This window comes from Cuculus canorus, unplaced genomic scaffold, assembly GCF_017976375.1.
Source record: "Cuculus canorus isolate bCucCan1 unplaced genomic scaffold, bCucCan1.pri subtelo1, whole genome shotgun sequence".
Taxonomy (NCBI): Eukaryota; Metazoa; Chordata; class Aves; order Cuculiformes; family Cuculidae; genus Cuculus; species Cuculus canorus.
Genome location: NW_026527860.1, coordinates 1,228,226 through 1,242,330, shown reverse-complemented (window position 1 = coordinate 1,242,330; position 14,105 = coordinate 1,228,226). Strand labels below are relative to the sequence as shown.

Genomic DNA, 14,105 nt, shown 5'->3' with positions numbered 1-14,105 from the left:
GGTGCCTGTTGCCCCCCCGGCCCGGGTCCGAGTGCCCCCTCTTGACCGGGACCCATGCCCGGTGCCCCTCCCTAGCCCGTGCCTCCTGCCCTGTGCCCCCTCCTCCTTGCCCAAGTCCCGATGGCCACTGCTCGCCCCCTCCTTGCCCGAGTCCCGGTCCCAGTGCCCGTTGCCACCACCCCCACCTCCCCCCATTGCCCGGGTCCCGGTCCCGATGGCCGTAACCCCCCCGTCCCCCCTTGCCCGAGTCCCGGTCCCGATAGCCGTTAACCCCCGCCCCCCATTGCCCGAGTCCCGGTCCCAATAGCCGTTAACCCCCGTCCCCCCTTGCCCGAGTCCCGGTCCCGACGGCCGTTAACCCCCGTCCCCCCTTGCCCGAGTCCCGGTCCCGACGGCCGTTACCCCCCCGTCCCCCCCTTGCCCGAGTCCCGGTCCCGATAGCCGTTAACCCCCGTCCCCCCTTGCCCGAGTGCCGGTCCCTATAGCCGTTAACCCCCGTCCTCCCTTGCCCGAGTGCCGGTCCCGATAGCCGTTAACCCCCGCCCCCCCTTGCCCGAGTCCCGGTCCCGATAGCCGTTACCCCCCCGCCCCCCCTTGCCCGAGTCCCGGTCCCGCTACCCGTTGCATCCCCCCTTTTGCCTGGCTCCCAGTCCCGGTGCCCGTTGCCCCTCCTCCTTGCCCGGGTCCCGGCCCCCGTGCCCGTTGCAGCCTCCCCTTTGCCCGGGACGCGGTGCTCGTTGCACCGCCCGCCTTGTCCGGATCCCGGTCCCGGTGCCCCCTCTTGCCCAGTGCCCATTGGCCATTGCCCCTTGCCCGGGACCCGTGCCCGCTGCCCGTCCCTGGCCCGTGTCCCGGTGCCCCCTGCCCAGCGCCCCTACCCTCGCCTGGGTCCCAGTCCCGGTCCCGGTGCCCCTTATGCTCGGTGCCCCCTTTGCCCAGGCCCCGGTGCGCCCTCCCTTGCGCCCCTCCTGCCCGGGTCCCGGTGCCGCCCGCACCTCCTCCGCATGGCTCCGCCACACTCCGCGCTCGCCGCTGCGATCCAAACCGCCCACCGCCGACGCCTACTGTCCGCCGACTGCGGCCGCCTCACCGCTGGCCCCGCCTCAACCGCCGCGCGGGCCAATGGCAGCGCCCCCTAGCGCCCCGCCCGGCCAATCGCACGCCAGAGTGACCAAGGGCTCGGCCCCCCTCCCCCGCCCCCTCCGCTCGGGCCGCGCTGCGCATGCGCCGTGCGCGCGGGGTGGAGGGGGCACCGCGGGATGTCCCTCCTCCTTCGCCGTGGGGTGGGAGGGGTCACCCGGGGACGCCCCTCTCTCCATTGGCCCAGGGGACCCCGGTCCTCCCGCCTCTCCCGCAGGACCCACCGTCCCGGGACACCCGGCACTACGCGGGGAACGGCTTGAAAGTGAACGGGGAAGATTTACATCAGACATTAGGGAGAAATTCTTCACCGTGAGGGCGGGGAGGCCCTGGCCCAGGTTGCCCAGGGGGGGCCATGGCTGCCCCATCCCCGGAGGTGTTCAAGGCCAGGTTGGATGGGGCTTGGAGCAACAGGATCCAGTGTCCCTGCCCAAGGCAGGGGGTGGCACTGGATGGCCTTAAAGGTCCCTTCCAACCCAAGCCATTCCATCTTTCCACCTTTCATCTCATTTAACGGGTGACACAGGTCGCCGTGTTCCTCAAAGCACGATTGTTTTCGCTAAACTGAAGCCATTTGCCTTAAAAAGAGACTGATGGAAGAGCAAAGGGCAACCGCTTGAACAATAGGAGCATTTCTGTGCCATGAAGGCCATTTAAGCCATCATCTTCAAATAAATCGTGTTGGAGGTGCTCTAGGCCAGGCTGGATGGGGCTTGCCGAACCCTGATGGGCTTTGAGCTCCCTTCCTACCTACACCATTCCAGGATTCTATGACCCCTAAGGCAGAGCTGGAGCCGGAGCCAGAGCGGTACAGGGGAGCTGTTTATTGGCAGCCTCAGGCCTTGGCCTCGATCATGGCCTCCATCATCCGGGCGCTGTTGGTGATGGCCGTGGTCAGGAAGATGAACTTGAACCCTGGGGGAGAGCCACGGGACACAGCCCCACAACACCATGAGGCAGAACCATCAGGCAGAGCTGTGGGACTCAGCCCCACAGCACCGTGGGGCAGAGCTGTGGGACTCTTGTGGTAGGTGTCCCTGTCCATGGCAGGGCTATCTTTAAGGCTAACTATCACCCCTGGAACCTGTCTGCCATCCCCAAACCCCTGTGCCACCCCCAAACCCCTCTGGCATCCCAGAATCCCTCAAGCATTCCTGAACCTTCCTGCCACCCCTGACTCCCTCTGGCACCCCCAAACCCCTCTGCAATTCCTGAGCCCCTCTGGCATTCTGGAATCTTTCTTCCACCCCTGAACCGCCTTGCCCTTCCCAAACCCCTCTGGCACCCCCGAACCCCTCTGCCATTCCCAAACCCCTCTGGCACCCCTGAACCCCTTTGCCAGTCCCAAAGCCCTTTACCATTCTGGAACCTCTCTGCCATTCTTGAACCCCTCTGCTCCCTCATATCCCTCTGCCACCCCACTGCCACAGCAGCTCTGGCCCTGTGCCGTGTGTGTCTCTGAGGGTGCCCAGCCTGCACAGAGTGACCAGAGCTGCTCTGGCACCAGCGGGCACGTGGGCAAGGCAGCAGCTCCACAAGGACATACCAACCCCAGCTTCTTGCTTCTAGCTGGAAAATTGCTCTTTCTGGCCAAAGAATTAAATGCATCTGTGATCTTTCCTGGAAAACAAGAGGAGAAGAAACAGCTCAGAGCCTCAGGATTAGTCACAGCTGGGCAGAGGGACGCACAGAGTTCCGGGCTCCAGAAGAGAACCAGCAGCAGCACCTGCCAGCCCTGCTGCTCCCATGGGCCAAAGCTCTGCCCTGCTCGTAGCTCTGTGCCTGCAGTGTCCACTTTTGCTGCGTGCTTCCATCCGGCTCTGGAGCAGCAGCTCCCAGCAGGGCAGGGCTGTGCTCCCAGCTCCCCAGGGGCAGAGGGCTGGCTCTCAGCGGCAGCACGGTCTGTCACCAGCTTGCTGACTCTGCTCTCCACAGCGGTCAGCGTCTCTGCGGCCGACTGCTCGGTCAGCAGCCCGATGCGCTTGAGCTTGTGGAAGGTCAACAAGTGCTCAGGCCCGTAGCTCTGGGGAAGGGGACAGGTGGATCAGCACAGAGCCCTGGCTGTGGGCGTAGAAAAGCGGGAGGGTGTTATCTCCACGGGGGAGGCTGCTTAGGGCAACCCCGCAGGCAAAGGGCAGCGGCAGGCAGGGCTCAGGGCTCCTGGGGAGATGTGGAGGCAGGGGCTGTCCTGTGGAGACAGCCCAAGCATCCCTGGGGAATGCTGTTTCCCAGCACCTTGTGCCAAGTCTGACACAACGCTTGCTCTGCTGCGAGCCCTGGACACTCACCTGCAGGTATTGGGTTTTCAGGGACCGGTAATCTTTGGGGATGAGACCTGTGGGGAGCAGCAGGGTGAGCTCTGCACCCAGGCTGGAGGGCCCCCGATCCAACCTTCCCTGCCCAGAGCAGACAGACACCTCACCGTTCTCCGTGATGGAGAGGAGGCACATCAGGCGCAAGCTCTCGATGGGGGACACCTGTATGGGAGCAGGCAGTGAGCCCCTGCAGCGAGCCCCCACAGTGAGCCATGCAGCCCCGCAGTGAGAGATGCAGCCCCGCAGCCCTGCAATGAGCCCCAGAGTGAGCCCTGCAACCTCGCAGTGAGCCCCTGTAGCCCCGCAGTGAGCCCTGCAGTGAGCCCCTGTAGCCCTGCAGTGAGCCCCCACAGTGAGCCCCCACAGTGAGCCTTGCAACCCCGCAGAGAGTCCCACAGTCCTGCAGTGAGCGCCGCAGCAGGACGGCGCAGCTGAGCCTGTGTCACTCACCTGCCGGTCAATGTGCTCCTCTATGAAGCTGTGCTCTCTCAGATGTCGAAGCCTTCCAGCAGAGCTGTGGTGGGGGAAGACGCAGCCTCACTTCCCCCATCCCCAGGGCTCTCTCTCCAGCCGGAGGCCATGCTCAGCTCCCTCCCTGAGCCCCAGGGAATGAGGCAGGCTTGCAATGCTGGGCTGCCTACCCGACCACACTGTTGGGTGTGTTAGGGCATCTCTGGTTTGGGTCAACCAGGCTGAGCATGGGACAACTTGCAGGTCGCTCCACAGGAGGCAAGCCTGGTGCTGGCTTAGGAATTTGCAAGAGCTGTGCCTCACCTGACCTACCAAATGGGGACACGGCATCCACGCTGCACACTGGCTTTGGTTATTGCCCGCAAAGGTATCAGCTTTCCATTCTGCACGTGACACAGCCAGACCCGGCCGGGCCGCTCTGCAGAGACAGGACAGCGGCCACAGCCTGCTCTGGAGCGGCCATCTGGCCTGGCTGGCAGCTCTGCGAGAAGGAGTCCTCTCCCACGGCTGCTGACCAAGTGCCACTGGAACGCAGCGGGGAGGGAAACCAGCTGCACACACAGCACGGAGCTCATCTGAGCCATCGACAGTGACGCCAGCAGGGAGGCGGGGGACACAAAAAGGACAAACCCAGACCTCACAGCCCCGAACGGGACCCAAGTCTCCAGACACGGACAGCAGTTATCAGCACAGCCAACAGCTGCCTTCAGCTGCAAAGACCTTGTCAATGAAATCAGATTTAGCAGCACCAGTCTCCTATTACATAACCATATTTCTGCCCGGTGCATTTCTTACTGTTTCATTTTCTCAAAAGGAAACAAAGAAGTGCCAGTGTGAGGATGTAGGGAGGGGAGGAAGTGGCTCAGAAACGCAGTGAGTTTTGTTAGAAGGTCTGTGAACAGAGGCACCCTGAGCACAGAATGAGAACGGCCCTTCAATCAATCCACAAGTGATTTTGCACTTAAACCGGAGAACATCTCAGTAGAAAACCTTTTCTGAGACCGAGATGCAAAACCAGAGTCTGCATTTCAATGGAGAAGCTCTGGTTGCTCAGCCACGGGCTCTGTCAGCAGAGCTGGCCCTTCATCAGGGATGGAGCCCACATCTCCAAGACCATCAGTGCCTGATGAAGATCCAACGTTTGGGCATATTCGCTGGTTGGTGATAACAAGGTGCCCTTGTAGTGCTACGTGATATCACACGATAAAGGTCAGGTGGGAAACTGTGGCATCAGGAACATTCACCCAGAGCAGCTACAGCCTCCTATGTAGCGCAAATTCCCTTCTCCTGCAGTCCCATACCCTGGGCCCTTCTGGGACGTGGACTTTCACAGTCATTCTGCTGCCAAGGATCAGGAGGCTGGGGCTGGACAGACTATGAGGGACACCAGGACACACTCATTTCCTATTCCTTTGCTCCCATTTGACCTCATGGTGGCCGAATGCTGCCTAAGCAACCAGCAGCCCTGGTCTAACACCCCAAAGGCCGCTGCGGAGGAACACAAGTGACGCATGTTCTCATGCTGCAGCGCTCCACATTGGCCACACACAGACCTCTCCACTCAAGGTCCCAGCCCAGGGTGCACTCACCAAACGAGACGTCACCAAAGTGGAGAGAAGGTACATCAAAAGGAAAAGCTGGTCCAATGACACAGCCCCTGTGAGGACAAAGACAGGCATTAGCTTGGTTAGAGACGTGCAAAGCTTTCAGCTTGCATTACCACTCAGATCAACCAAACCTGGTCTCAGAACCATGGTGAGTTTCAAATCAACCAGTCACCCTTGTGCTCAGCATCACATCCGTGCGGACAGGAGGCAGCCCAGGCAAAGCAGCTGAGAGCCGCTGATGCGGCTGAGGGCACTGCGCCAGGCAGGGTTTGCCCTCAGGTTGCTGCTGGCCCTATGAAGGACCCTGAACAAACGATGGCTCTGTGCCTCAGTTTCCCCATCTGTAATGTGATGGACACAGAGGTGTCCACACAGAAGTGGACTCACTGCAGCCAGCCTTCCTACCTGCAGGTTCCCTGCTTTGGGATTTCTTAGCTGGAACTAGTGTTTCCATGGAGTACAAGGTCATCTTCTCCTCAGATGATTTGGATCCACACAATCATTAGGCATGCAGCATTTTGAAACGCTAATCCAGGAAAGTGCCCAGAATCCCGTCGACCGCAACAAGAACAGCAACGTCCTACACAGCGGCCACGTGACTCTTGGAGGAAAGTACCAGCTTGGCACTGAGGCACCAGCTCACACCCAAGAGCAACACACGTGTTAAACCAAACACGGGCGTTCTGGACCCACTACACCTTCTCACCCATTCTTAAATTCAGCAGCCAGAATCCAAGCTCCCAAACTCACCAACATCCACTGGAATCAGCACTTGGAGCTGCACACCATTCACTAATTTATTTCATGGTTGATGCCACTCAATGCCAGCTCTGCCTCTTAGTTAAAAATCCAGGACCACAGTGAACAGCACTGCTGGTTTTGCTCACAGGACTGCCACTGGCTCTGTTCTGCACGTGAACAGACCCCAGCATCCTGCAGGAGGGACTTGTGCTCATCCATGGTGTCCCCCTTTCTAAACACCAAAGAAAAAAGCATTCAAGCCTTGTCAGTTTAGTTTCCCAGTAAAGAATAATCACCTCTGCTTTGGGCATCTTCTGAGTGCACAGACAAAAAGCACTCAGAAAAAGGGACTTCCAGGGGTTTCAATCCACCGCTAATAAGAATCCTGAGTCTTGGAGCTGAGGCAGTTCCTGAGGATGCCAGGTAGCAAACCACTCAGCATCAGCTTTCCTGCCAACACCATGTTATCCCCCAGCCCACGCTTAAGACTGGCTGGGACAAGCTTGCAGGCTGCTGGGATCCCGAGAAGGGAGCTTTGCCTCTCCGATCATCAGTTTTTCTTGCCCCCTCCTCCCTCTTGCTTGGGGAGGGTTATCTTTGCAGTGGCACCAGCCCATGGCACGATGCCCAAGTCCTCGGGACAGCATTTGCTGCTGGGCTTCCCAACTCCCGCACCAGCGCTTTTCTGCCTGCAGAAAGGAGGCACCGGAGCTCTCCCTGCGCAGGCGCTGGGAGGACAGCTTCTCCCAACACATTAGCACCACAGATGAAGCTCAGGCTGCTGCTGCCGCCCATTTTGTATGGATTATTCACAGAGGATTTTAAAAACACTGCTTCCGGCTGCAGACTCGCCCCAGGCTGCCCCAGCCTTCAGCCACCTCCCAGGCCCTGCTGGCCTTGCTGTGTGTTCAGGTGGGACGTCTCTGACCATCGCTGCCCAGGGCTGATACCATCACACTGTCTGCCAGGGCCCACGGGCAAAGAGCTCCCTGTAGGAAGCAATCACTCCAGGTCCTGGGAGCCCAGGCTGGGCGGCAGGCAATTCCACAACTTTCCCCTGCAGCCTTCAGGCAAACTCTTTTCCATCATGGAAATCACTTAAAGCCCTGGGCTTCTCACACAGTGGTAGCAAAGGGTCACAGCAAGAACCACTGCTGCCAAATTCCGTGCACACGGCATCCTGGAAAATTACAGAGCCACCAACCATGAAGGCAGAGCTGCTTCCCACAAGGACCCAAGGCTTTTAGAGCTGCGCCGGGTATTGAGAGCATCAGAGGCACAGTCACTTCCCCTTGTAGAGAACCGCACTTCATTTGCTGCTGGAATTGCAGGATTCAAACTGGAGTCAAGGTTAAAAAGCCTTGGCTTTGTCTTCATCTCGATCCTAGCAACCCCACACTAAGACTTTAGACAACACCTTTTTTTTCCCTCTGCTGCATCACAAAATGAGGTAGGTGGGAGATGATTACCCAGAGGCAGCTACAAATGTGCCCAAAGAGATCCTATATCCCTCCTCACCTGATAGTCAAAGTCACAGGCTCAGAGGATCCATTCACCCTGAACCTGAATTCTTCTGTGAATTTCCCCAGGATGGTGGAACTGAAGGAGGTCTTGATGACCTGGAGCCCATCTGATGAAATAATGCCCTTCCAGGGGAGAAAGGTGAAGCAGGAGCCCAGAGCTGGACTTGGAGGTATCGAGCTGAAGGGAGCATCGATGGCTCCTTTGTTAAACAGGATCACCTGTAGCAGTAAGAACACGAAACAGAAATACATTAAGAAATCTTCCCTTTTACAGAAGGTTGATTTGTGTTTAAATACTCAATATCTGCCAATGGCAGAAGACGCTGTGTGCTGCTGCTTGGTTGAAGTCAAAGAAAATACAAACAGGACAAGTTCTGCCTTTGCTTTTTTTTCATGCAAAGCAGTGATAACTCCACATGAACTGAATCACTCTGGGTTTACCCCGCTGACACAGAGCAGTCTGCTTCGACGTGCAGTGCAGAGGAGCAGCACAGCATCCCCCCGTCGATGCAGCCGTGCCGCTAAGAGCCCTGAAGGCCTACGGCAGCCTCGCGTGTGACTCATCCACACCAGCTTCTGCTCCAGGTGAGCCTGGTCCTGCCAAAGGCAGAACACGTTCAGCTGCCACTGCAGCCGACAAGTTCACTGCCTGCAGCAGACACCTCGGGGCTGCACTAGAACCAACCTCAGCAATGCTCTCCAGCTCTGCTACAGCACATTAGTCGGGGCTTTTGTTATTTTCACTTCAATGTGACAGTTTCTCAGCCCTTGTTAAGACAGAGACGTCAGGAAAGGAGGAGCAGGAGGTGCAGAGCTGCTCCATCTACTCCAAAGAATTTCGCTTCCTTATATACAGCCACCACAAACGAATTTACCATTCTGAGAATAAACTGCAAATTCAGAAATAAGCCTATTTTCTTGCACACTCGGTAGATCAGCTGCCTTGAACGAGTGACACAACCCCGCAGCGTTTGCCAAGATGCACTTCTTTTCATGTCAGGGAAGGAGCGCCCACATCTGCCTGCATGCTGTCACCAAGAAACCCCCCCAGAACAGAGCCCTAATGTTACTGATTGCTCCAGGGGGAAGCCCTGCCAGGGCCGCGGGCTGATCTCTCTGCAATGGACTCCTGCTCCCTAATTTTTGTCCTTGCGAAACCTGTCAGAAAAACTGAGATGGAAGCAGAGAGGTGTCCATTCTTTTTACTCTTGCAGCTGCTGTTGAAAATATTCCTGTACTCCAACCCTGCAGTGGTGGCTTGAGAACTGCTCTCTCCTCTCATCTGATTTACACCTTAGTTACAAATCACACTCAGGGATCCTACGCTGAGCTGAGGTTTAGCTCCAGCCCTGCTGCTTAGTGTGGCACTAACAGCATCACCTACTTATTCACATTTTCTCAGGTAAATTGATAAACTGATACAGAGAGAATCGATAAAGTATCAGCATTAAAAATGCAGAGAGCACAATGTTTTGGTTAGAAAACAACTTAATGTGTCCTTTCCTGCCACGGTCCATCTTTTGAAAGCATTTGGCATGAGGTATCACCTCATTTTCTACCTCTTTTCACTGCTCTATCTTGTTTTTTGCAGAAGTCTTGACAGTGGGGGGAGGAGGGGCGAATTTGCAAATATGTAGACAGTTTCCTTGCTTCTTTCCAGAAATGATTTGCTCTCTTTAGAGACAGAGCTGTTCCAAGGCTGAAGTGGCTTTTTGTGCTGTTGGGTTATTTTTGCATGAAGCCTCCCAGCTGACCTCAAAGGGAGGTTGCCCAAAGGCAGGATTTAGGGCCCCATGAACAACACACGCACATTTTAGACCCCATCAAAAAGCATCCACATTCTGTGACACCCCCCCACCCCCAATCTGACTGTTACGTCACTATTCCCTGCCCACAACTGCCTCAGTTGCCAGAAATCCCGCAGGTCCACAAGGCTCACAGCTGCCCAGAAGCCATCAGGATCCACTCCAATTCCTGTGAACCCCTACTGCTCACCTCATAGCTGTGGGCTGATCCAGCAAAAACATTCCCAATGTCCAGCTGCTCGAAGCTGAAGCGGAGCCGGGGCCCTATGCCCTCCGCTTTGATGTGGAGGGGCAGCCTGGCTTCACGGCCTGGGGAGAGATTTCTGTTTCAGTACAATGTTTCCCACTGTTATCCCGGGTTTTCCAGGTTGCCTCCACGCTAGTCCCTGACTCCAGGCTGGAAGAGCCCAGCTCTAGATGCTCCAGGAGAAGATATAGGACCCTCAGGAGGTAAGCCCTTGGGCTGCTGCCTGATTTTTAACCAGTCCCTGGGGCTGGTTTCTAGTTTAGTGACCTGCTTGCACCCTGAAAGAGTTTAAAACGTGATCTCTGAATCTCTGAAACGTGCATTTGATCCTGCGTGAGTCACACCGACAGCAGCAGGAGGTACTGGGAACTGCTGCCCCTGGCGAGCCAAGCAAGTCAGCACAGCAAAGCAAACCTCATCCACTCCTCATCTCCACACATGCAATACTGGTTTTGTGCAGTTTGAAGTAAAATTTTGTGACACTTTCTATTTCTTTATGGCAAAGCAGGACTGAAACACTCGACTACTGCAGTTCAGAAACTCTTCAAATGCCTGGCGAGCAAGATTCACCACCTGCTGCATCACTCAGTAGCTGGTAAGCGCGTCGCAGAAAGGTGCCAGACATTTCCTGGGTATTTATTTTGGTGGTGACAATGAGATCTGGAAATCCCAGAGGAAAACTGTAGAGTGATTGACAGGTTCCTGCCTACATATTTCCCACAGTGAAAAGCAGCAGCCTGCTCAAAGAGCGTCCCAGAAGCCTGCTTCAACAGCCTGGCCAGGCTCTGCGGGAAGCTTCTCTCGGACCCTCACAATTCACAGGAGAAAAGTCAAATCCTCTTCTGAGACTCGTTTTGACGGAGAAGACACTGAGGCAACTCGGGTACCCCAGTCAGACAGCAGGCCTTTGCTGCAGTCTTGACCTCGGCTCCCACACCAAGACCTCTGGGACCAAGCAACTCTCCGCTCGCTACCAGCCAGCCGCACTGCTTTCCTTGCAGATGTGGTGTCAACAAAGCATTACTATTTCCAGTTCAGCAAACTGGAAAACTGGTGACGGCCTTCTGATGTGGGGGTCCACAGCGGGCTGGGGACCCCTGCTTACTGCACCCGGAAGGAGATCATGGGACGGGAAGTGGGCAGACAATATAGGACCGTGCAAGAAAGTAGTACCATCCATTCACAAATTGTTTATGTATAAGCTAATCCAATCATGCGGAGACGCGTGTGTTAATCAAGGGTATAAGAGGCGCGTGTAAGATCAAGCCTGCGCCCGCCAGCCATGTAACTCCAATAGAGAAACTTGCTGCCACATCACCGTGTCGTGTCTCAACAGCGACAGGGATCTGCGGCTTCCAGCTTGGAACTGGGGAGAAAGGGAAGAAACAAAGACACCTGCAGCTCAAAGTACCAGTGCCACCAGCACAGCCAGGACTTTTCAGGGACCATAAAAGCATGAAAGAGTAAGAGTGCAGCTGTGCTCGGGGAATCCCAGATCTTGACACTGAGAGCAGACACTCACAAATGTTGCAAGCTACCCTTGACAGCGCATTTCTTCATTCCCTCCTTTAAAGAGCCTCATGAAGAGAAATGAGCTGACCCTTGAATGAAGAAAATGAATCTCAGCGGTGAGGGGCTTAAATTTTAGGGTGTCTCCTTCTGGTTCCCGCTCAGCTGTGAAGAACTGCTGGGGTGGGCCTGGATTCCCTATGATAACACTTGGGACTGGAAAGCCCAGATGCTGTATGTACCCGAACTGTGAGGGTGCCAGCACGGACAGAAGGAGAACGCAGGCCTGGGCAGATGGTGGCACCATGCATTCACAGACCAGGCAGCTGGACCCACCTGTACACGATCTCGTACTTCCCTCTGTTCTTCAGAGTCAGCACTTGCTTTGCCTCACCCAGGACTTTAAGGGCTCCAAAATCCACATAACCTCTACCTGCAGAAAACCCACACAGCAAGGTAAGAAATGGTGAATATTTGTGAGCTGCTGTAGACTACACCAGGTGACAAGAGACATCTTTGGAGTTTTCCGGTGGCACAAAATCCTTCTCAGCAAGTTTCCTTTTGTGGAAGTTTTCTCATTCTGCTCTGCTGCCCTGTCTCTTTCTCAGAGAATATCTGAAGGGTTTTGCAGCTAAGGAGCTCAGCTTCCATCTCCTGGCTTCCAAGCACAGACCCATCACCTTTACAAGCTGTGACAAGCCTTCAGGTGTCCCCGGCTGCTTGTTCACATCACTGCCATTTCAAAGCCCCCATATCGGCCTCCACATGGAGTTACATACTTCCAAGTTTGAAGGTCCAAGACTCGGGGCTGCCTTTGTGCCCTGACAGTGCTTCACTCCTGGCAGCCTGCAGAATACGTGCGCTATGTACCCGTGCCATGCCTGCGTGCTATCCCATCCCATCCCATCCCATCCCATCCCATCCCATCCCATCCCATCCCATCCCATCCCATCCCATGTGCTTTGGCTGTCCCTCTGCCAAGGCAGTGCAAGGCACCTGGATTCCTTTGTTCTGGGGGCATCCACTGACCTGCAGAAACGTTGATGTCCAGACCAATGTCATAGGCCTCCGCAAAGACTTGGATACTTTCAACCTGAACAATGCCCAGGAGTTTTTCTGCATCTGAAACCTGAGGCAGCAGGAAACAAACAGTGCTTAGACCGTTCTCCTAAACCCTTTTGGTAGACAACACACGAGTCCTTGTCTCTGCCGGCTGCTTGCACCATGGCCTCCCCTCCGTGGCGAGCATTTGTGGATTCCTAACCTGTTTCTCTCACAGGCTGATGGTATCCTGCAGTGAGAGTCCCATGCTGCTAAGGGCCTGGGGAGGCAATGCAGGTACAAAGGCCTCTCATGAAGGCTCATCCTTTTGCCCTCTTTGCCGGGTGCCTTTCAAGCACAGTCTCCATCCCTAAAGGAACGGGGTTGCCCACCCCCGAGTCCTTCTCACCTCTATTTGGAATGTCTTCTTAATGCTGTCAACCTTTGTGGCCTCGAAACACAAACGCATGCCAAACTCTGAGCAGGGACCAATGATGCCTGCATCCTGCGACACTGAGAAGCCCTCCCCAAGGCCTTCCAGCCCACGGATCCGCCAGGCCACGGGCAGCGGGGTAGGGTTGTGCAGGACCACCGTCTTGCTGTCCGTCCTGCAGAGACAGGAAGACACACAATAACACGGATTCTTCCCCCTTCTTTGTTTGGTTTTAAAAACAGTTTACCTTATCTCTTTCAAAAAAAGTCATGAGACCGCCCTGTATTTCGTGGGTGAACTCAAAGTCGTGGGGAAGGAAATAAAAAGGATCAATTCCCAAGACCAATGCTAAATCTCTGCTAAAGGTCCCTTCTCTCAGGCGTGGAAAAGAATTTGGAGTTCAAGTGTTAAACAAAAAACAGGAACCCCAAACCATTCATCAGCGGGGCTAAAAACCCTCCTTTGCTTTGTAAACCGTTTGGATTCCTTGAGTGGTCCAAATGCCACAGCTCTCCAGAGCTCCCATGGTGACAAGAACTGTGCCTTCAACATCAAACAATTTAAAGAAAAAAAGAGCAATGTCAAAAGCAGAAACACGCCAGCAGCTACAAGGACAACTTTTTTAGGCAGCCTTTCTCCAGCAGTGAGAATCAGGAAAAGGCAACTGTCATCTGGATTCCTCTGCAGGTTCCCCCCCTTCCTCCCCCCATGTCAAATTGTAATGTTTTAGTAATACTACAGACTAAGGAGTGGTTTACAAAGCCATCAGCAGAATAATTGCTCCTTCTGTCTCCCTGTAGAGCTCAAAGCAGCAGAAAGTCGTGGCTCCGGCCCTCAAGGCACCCACCACACAGGAAGATCAGCTCCATCCCTCTCCGGCTCCTCCAAAGCTCAGGTGCCTTTTGTCTGCTTAAGTTCACCCATCCATGGTCCTTCAGCCCCAAGTACCTCCCAAGTGTCTGCCTGGGCCTGCCCTGAGCTGTGCCCCTGGGGCAGCATGTCCATGAAAGCACAAGGCCCTGGAGATCCCATCCCAACTGTCCCATCTGTCTGTCCATAAATCAGAGTGCACAACACCAAGCAGAGCACAGGCAGACATCAGGGATAGCTGAAAACCTTCTCATTAATCCTGAACTGCCTGCTCATGGGATATTGTGCTCCTCTGGTGTTGGAGAATGGCTCCAAGAACAAGGACATGGCTCTTTAAAAATGGAGGAGTACTGAGAAAAAGTGGAAAAGTTTGAATGCCACAATGGAACCCCAGCAAGGCAAA

The 14,105-nt window shown here is 55.5% G+C and overlaps 1 protein-coding gene across 1 annotated transcript; it reads right to left on the bottom strand.

Annotated features, from left to right (window-relative positions):
- Window positions 1–2,494: 2,494 nt before the first annotated feature.
- On the bottom strand, window positions 2,495–12,826 carry LOC128850881 (uncharacterized). The gene is made up of 6 exons (XM_054055898.1): window positions 12,809–12,826; window positions 9,793–9,911; window positions 7,793–8,016; window positions 3,906–3,969; window positions 3,429–3,617; window positions 2,495–3,163 (listed from the first exon to the last, which is right to left on the bottom strand). The coding sequence occupies exons 5-6, from the start codon at window positions 3,588–3,590 to the stop codon at window positions 2,495–2,497; spliced, it is 831 nt and encodes a 276-aa protein (XP_053911873.1). The 5' UTR covers window positions 3,591–3,617; window positions 3,906–3,969; window positions 7,793–8,016; window positions 9,793–9,911; window positions 12,809–12,826.
- Window positions 12,827–14,105: the final 1,279 nt, after the last annotated feature.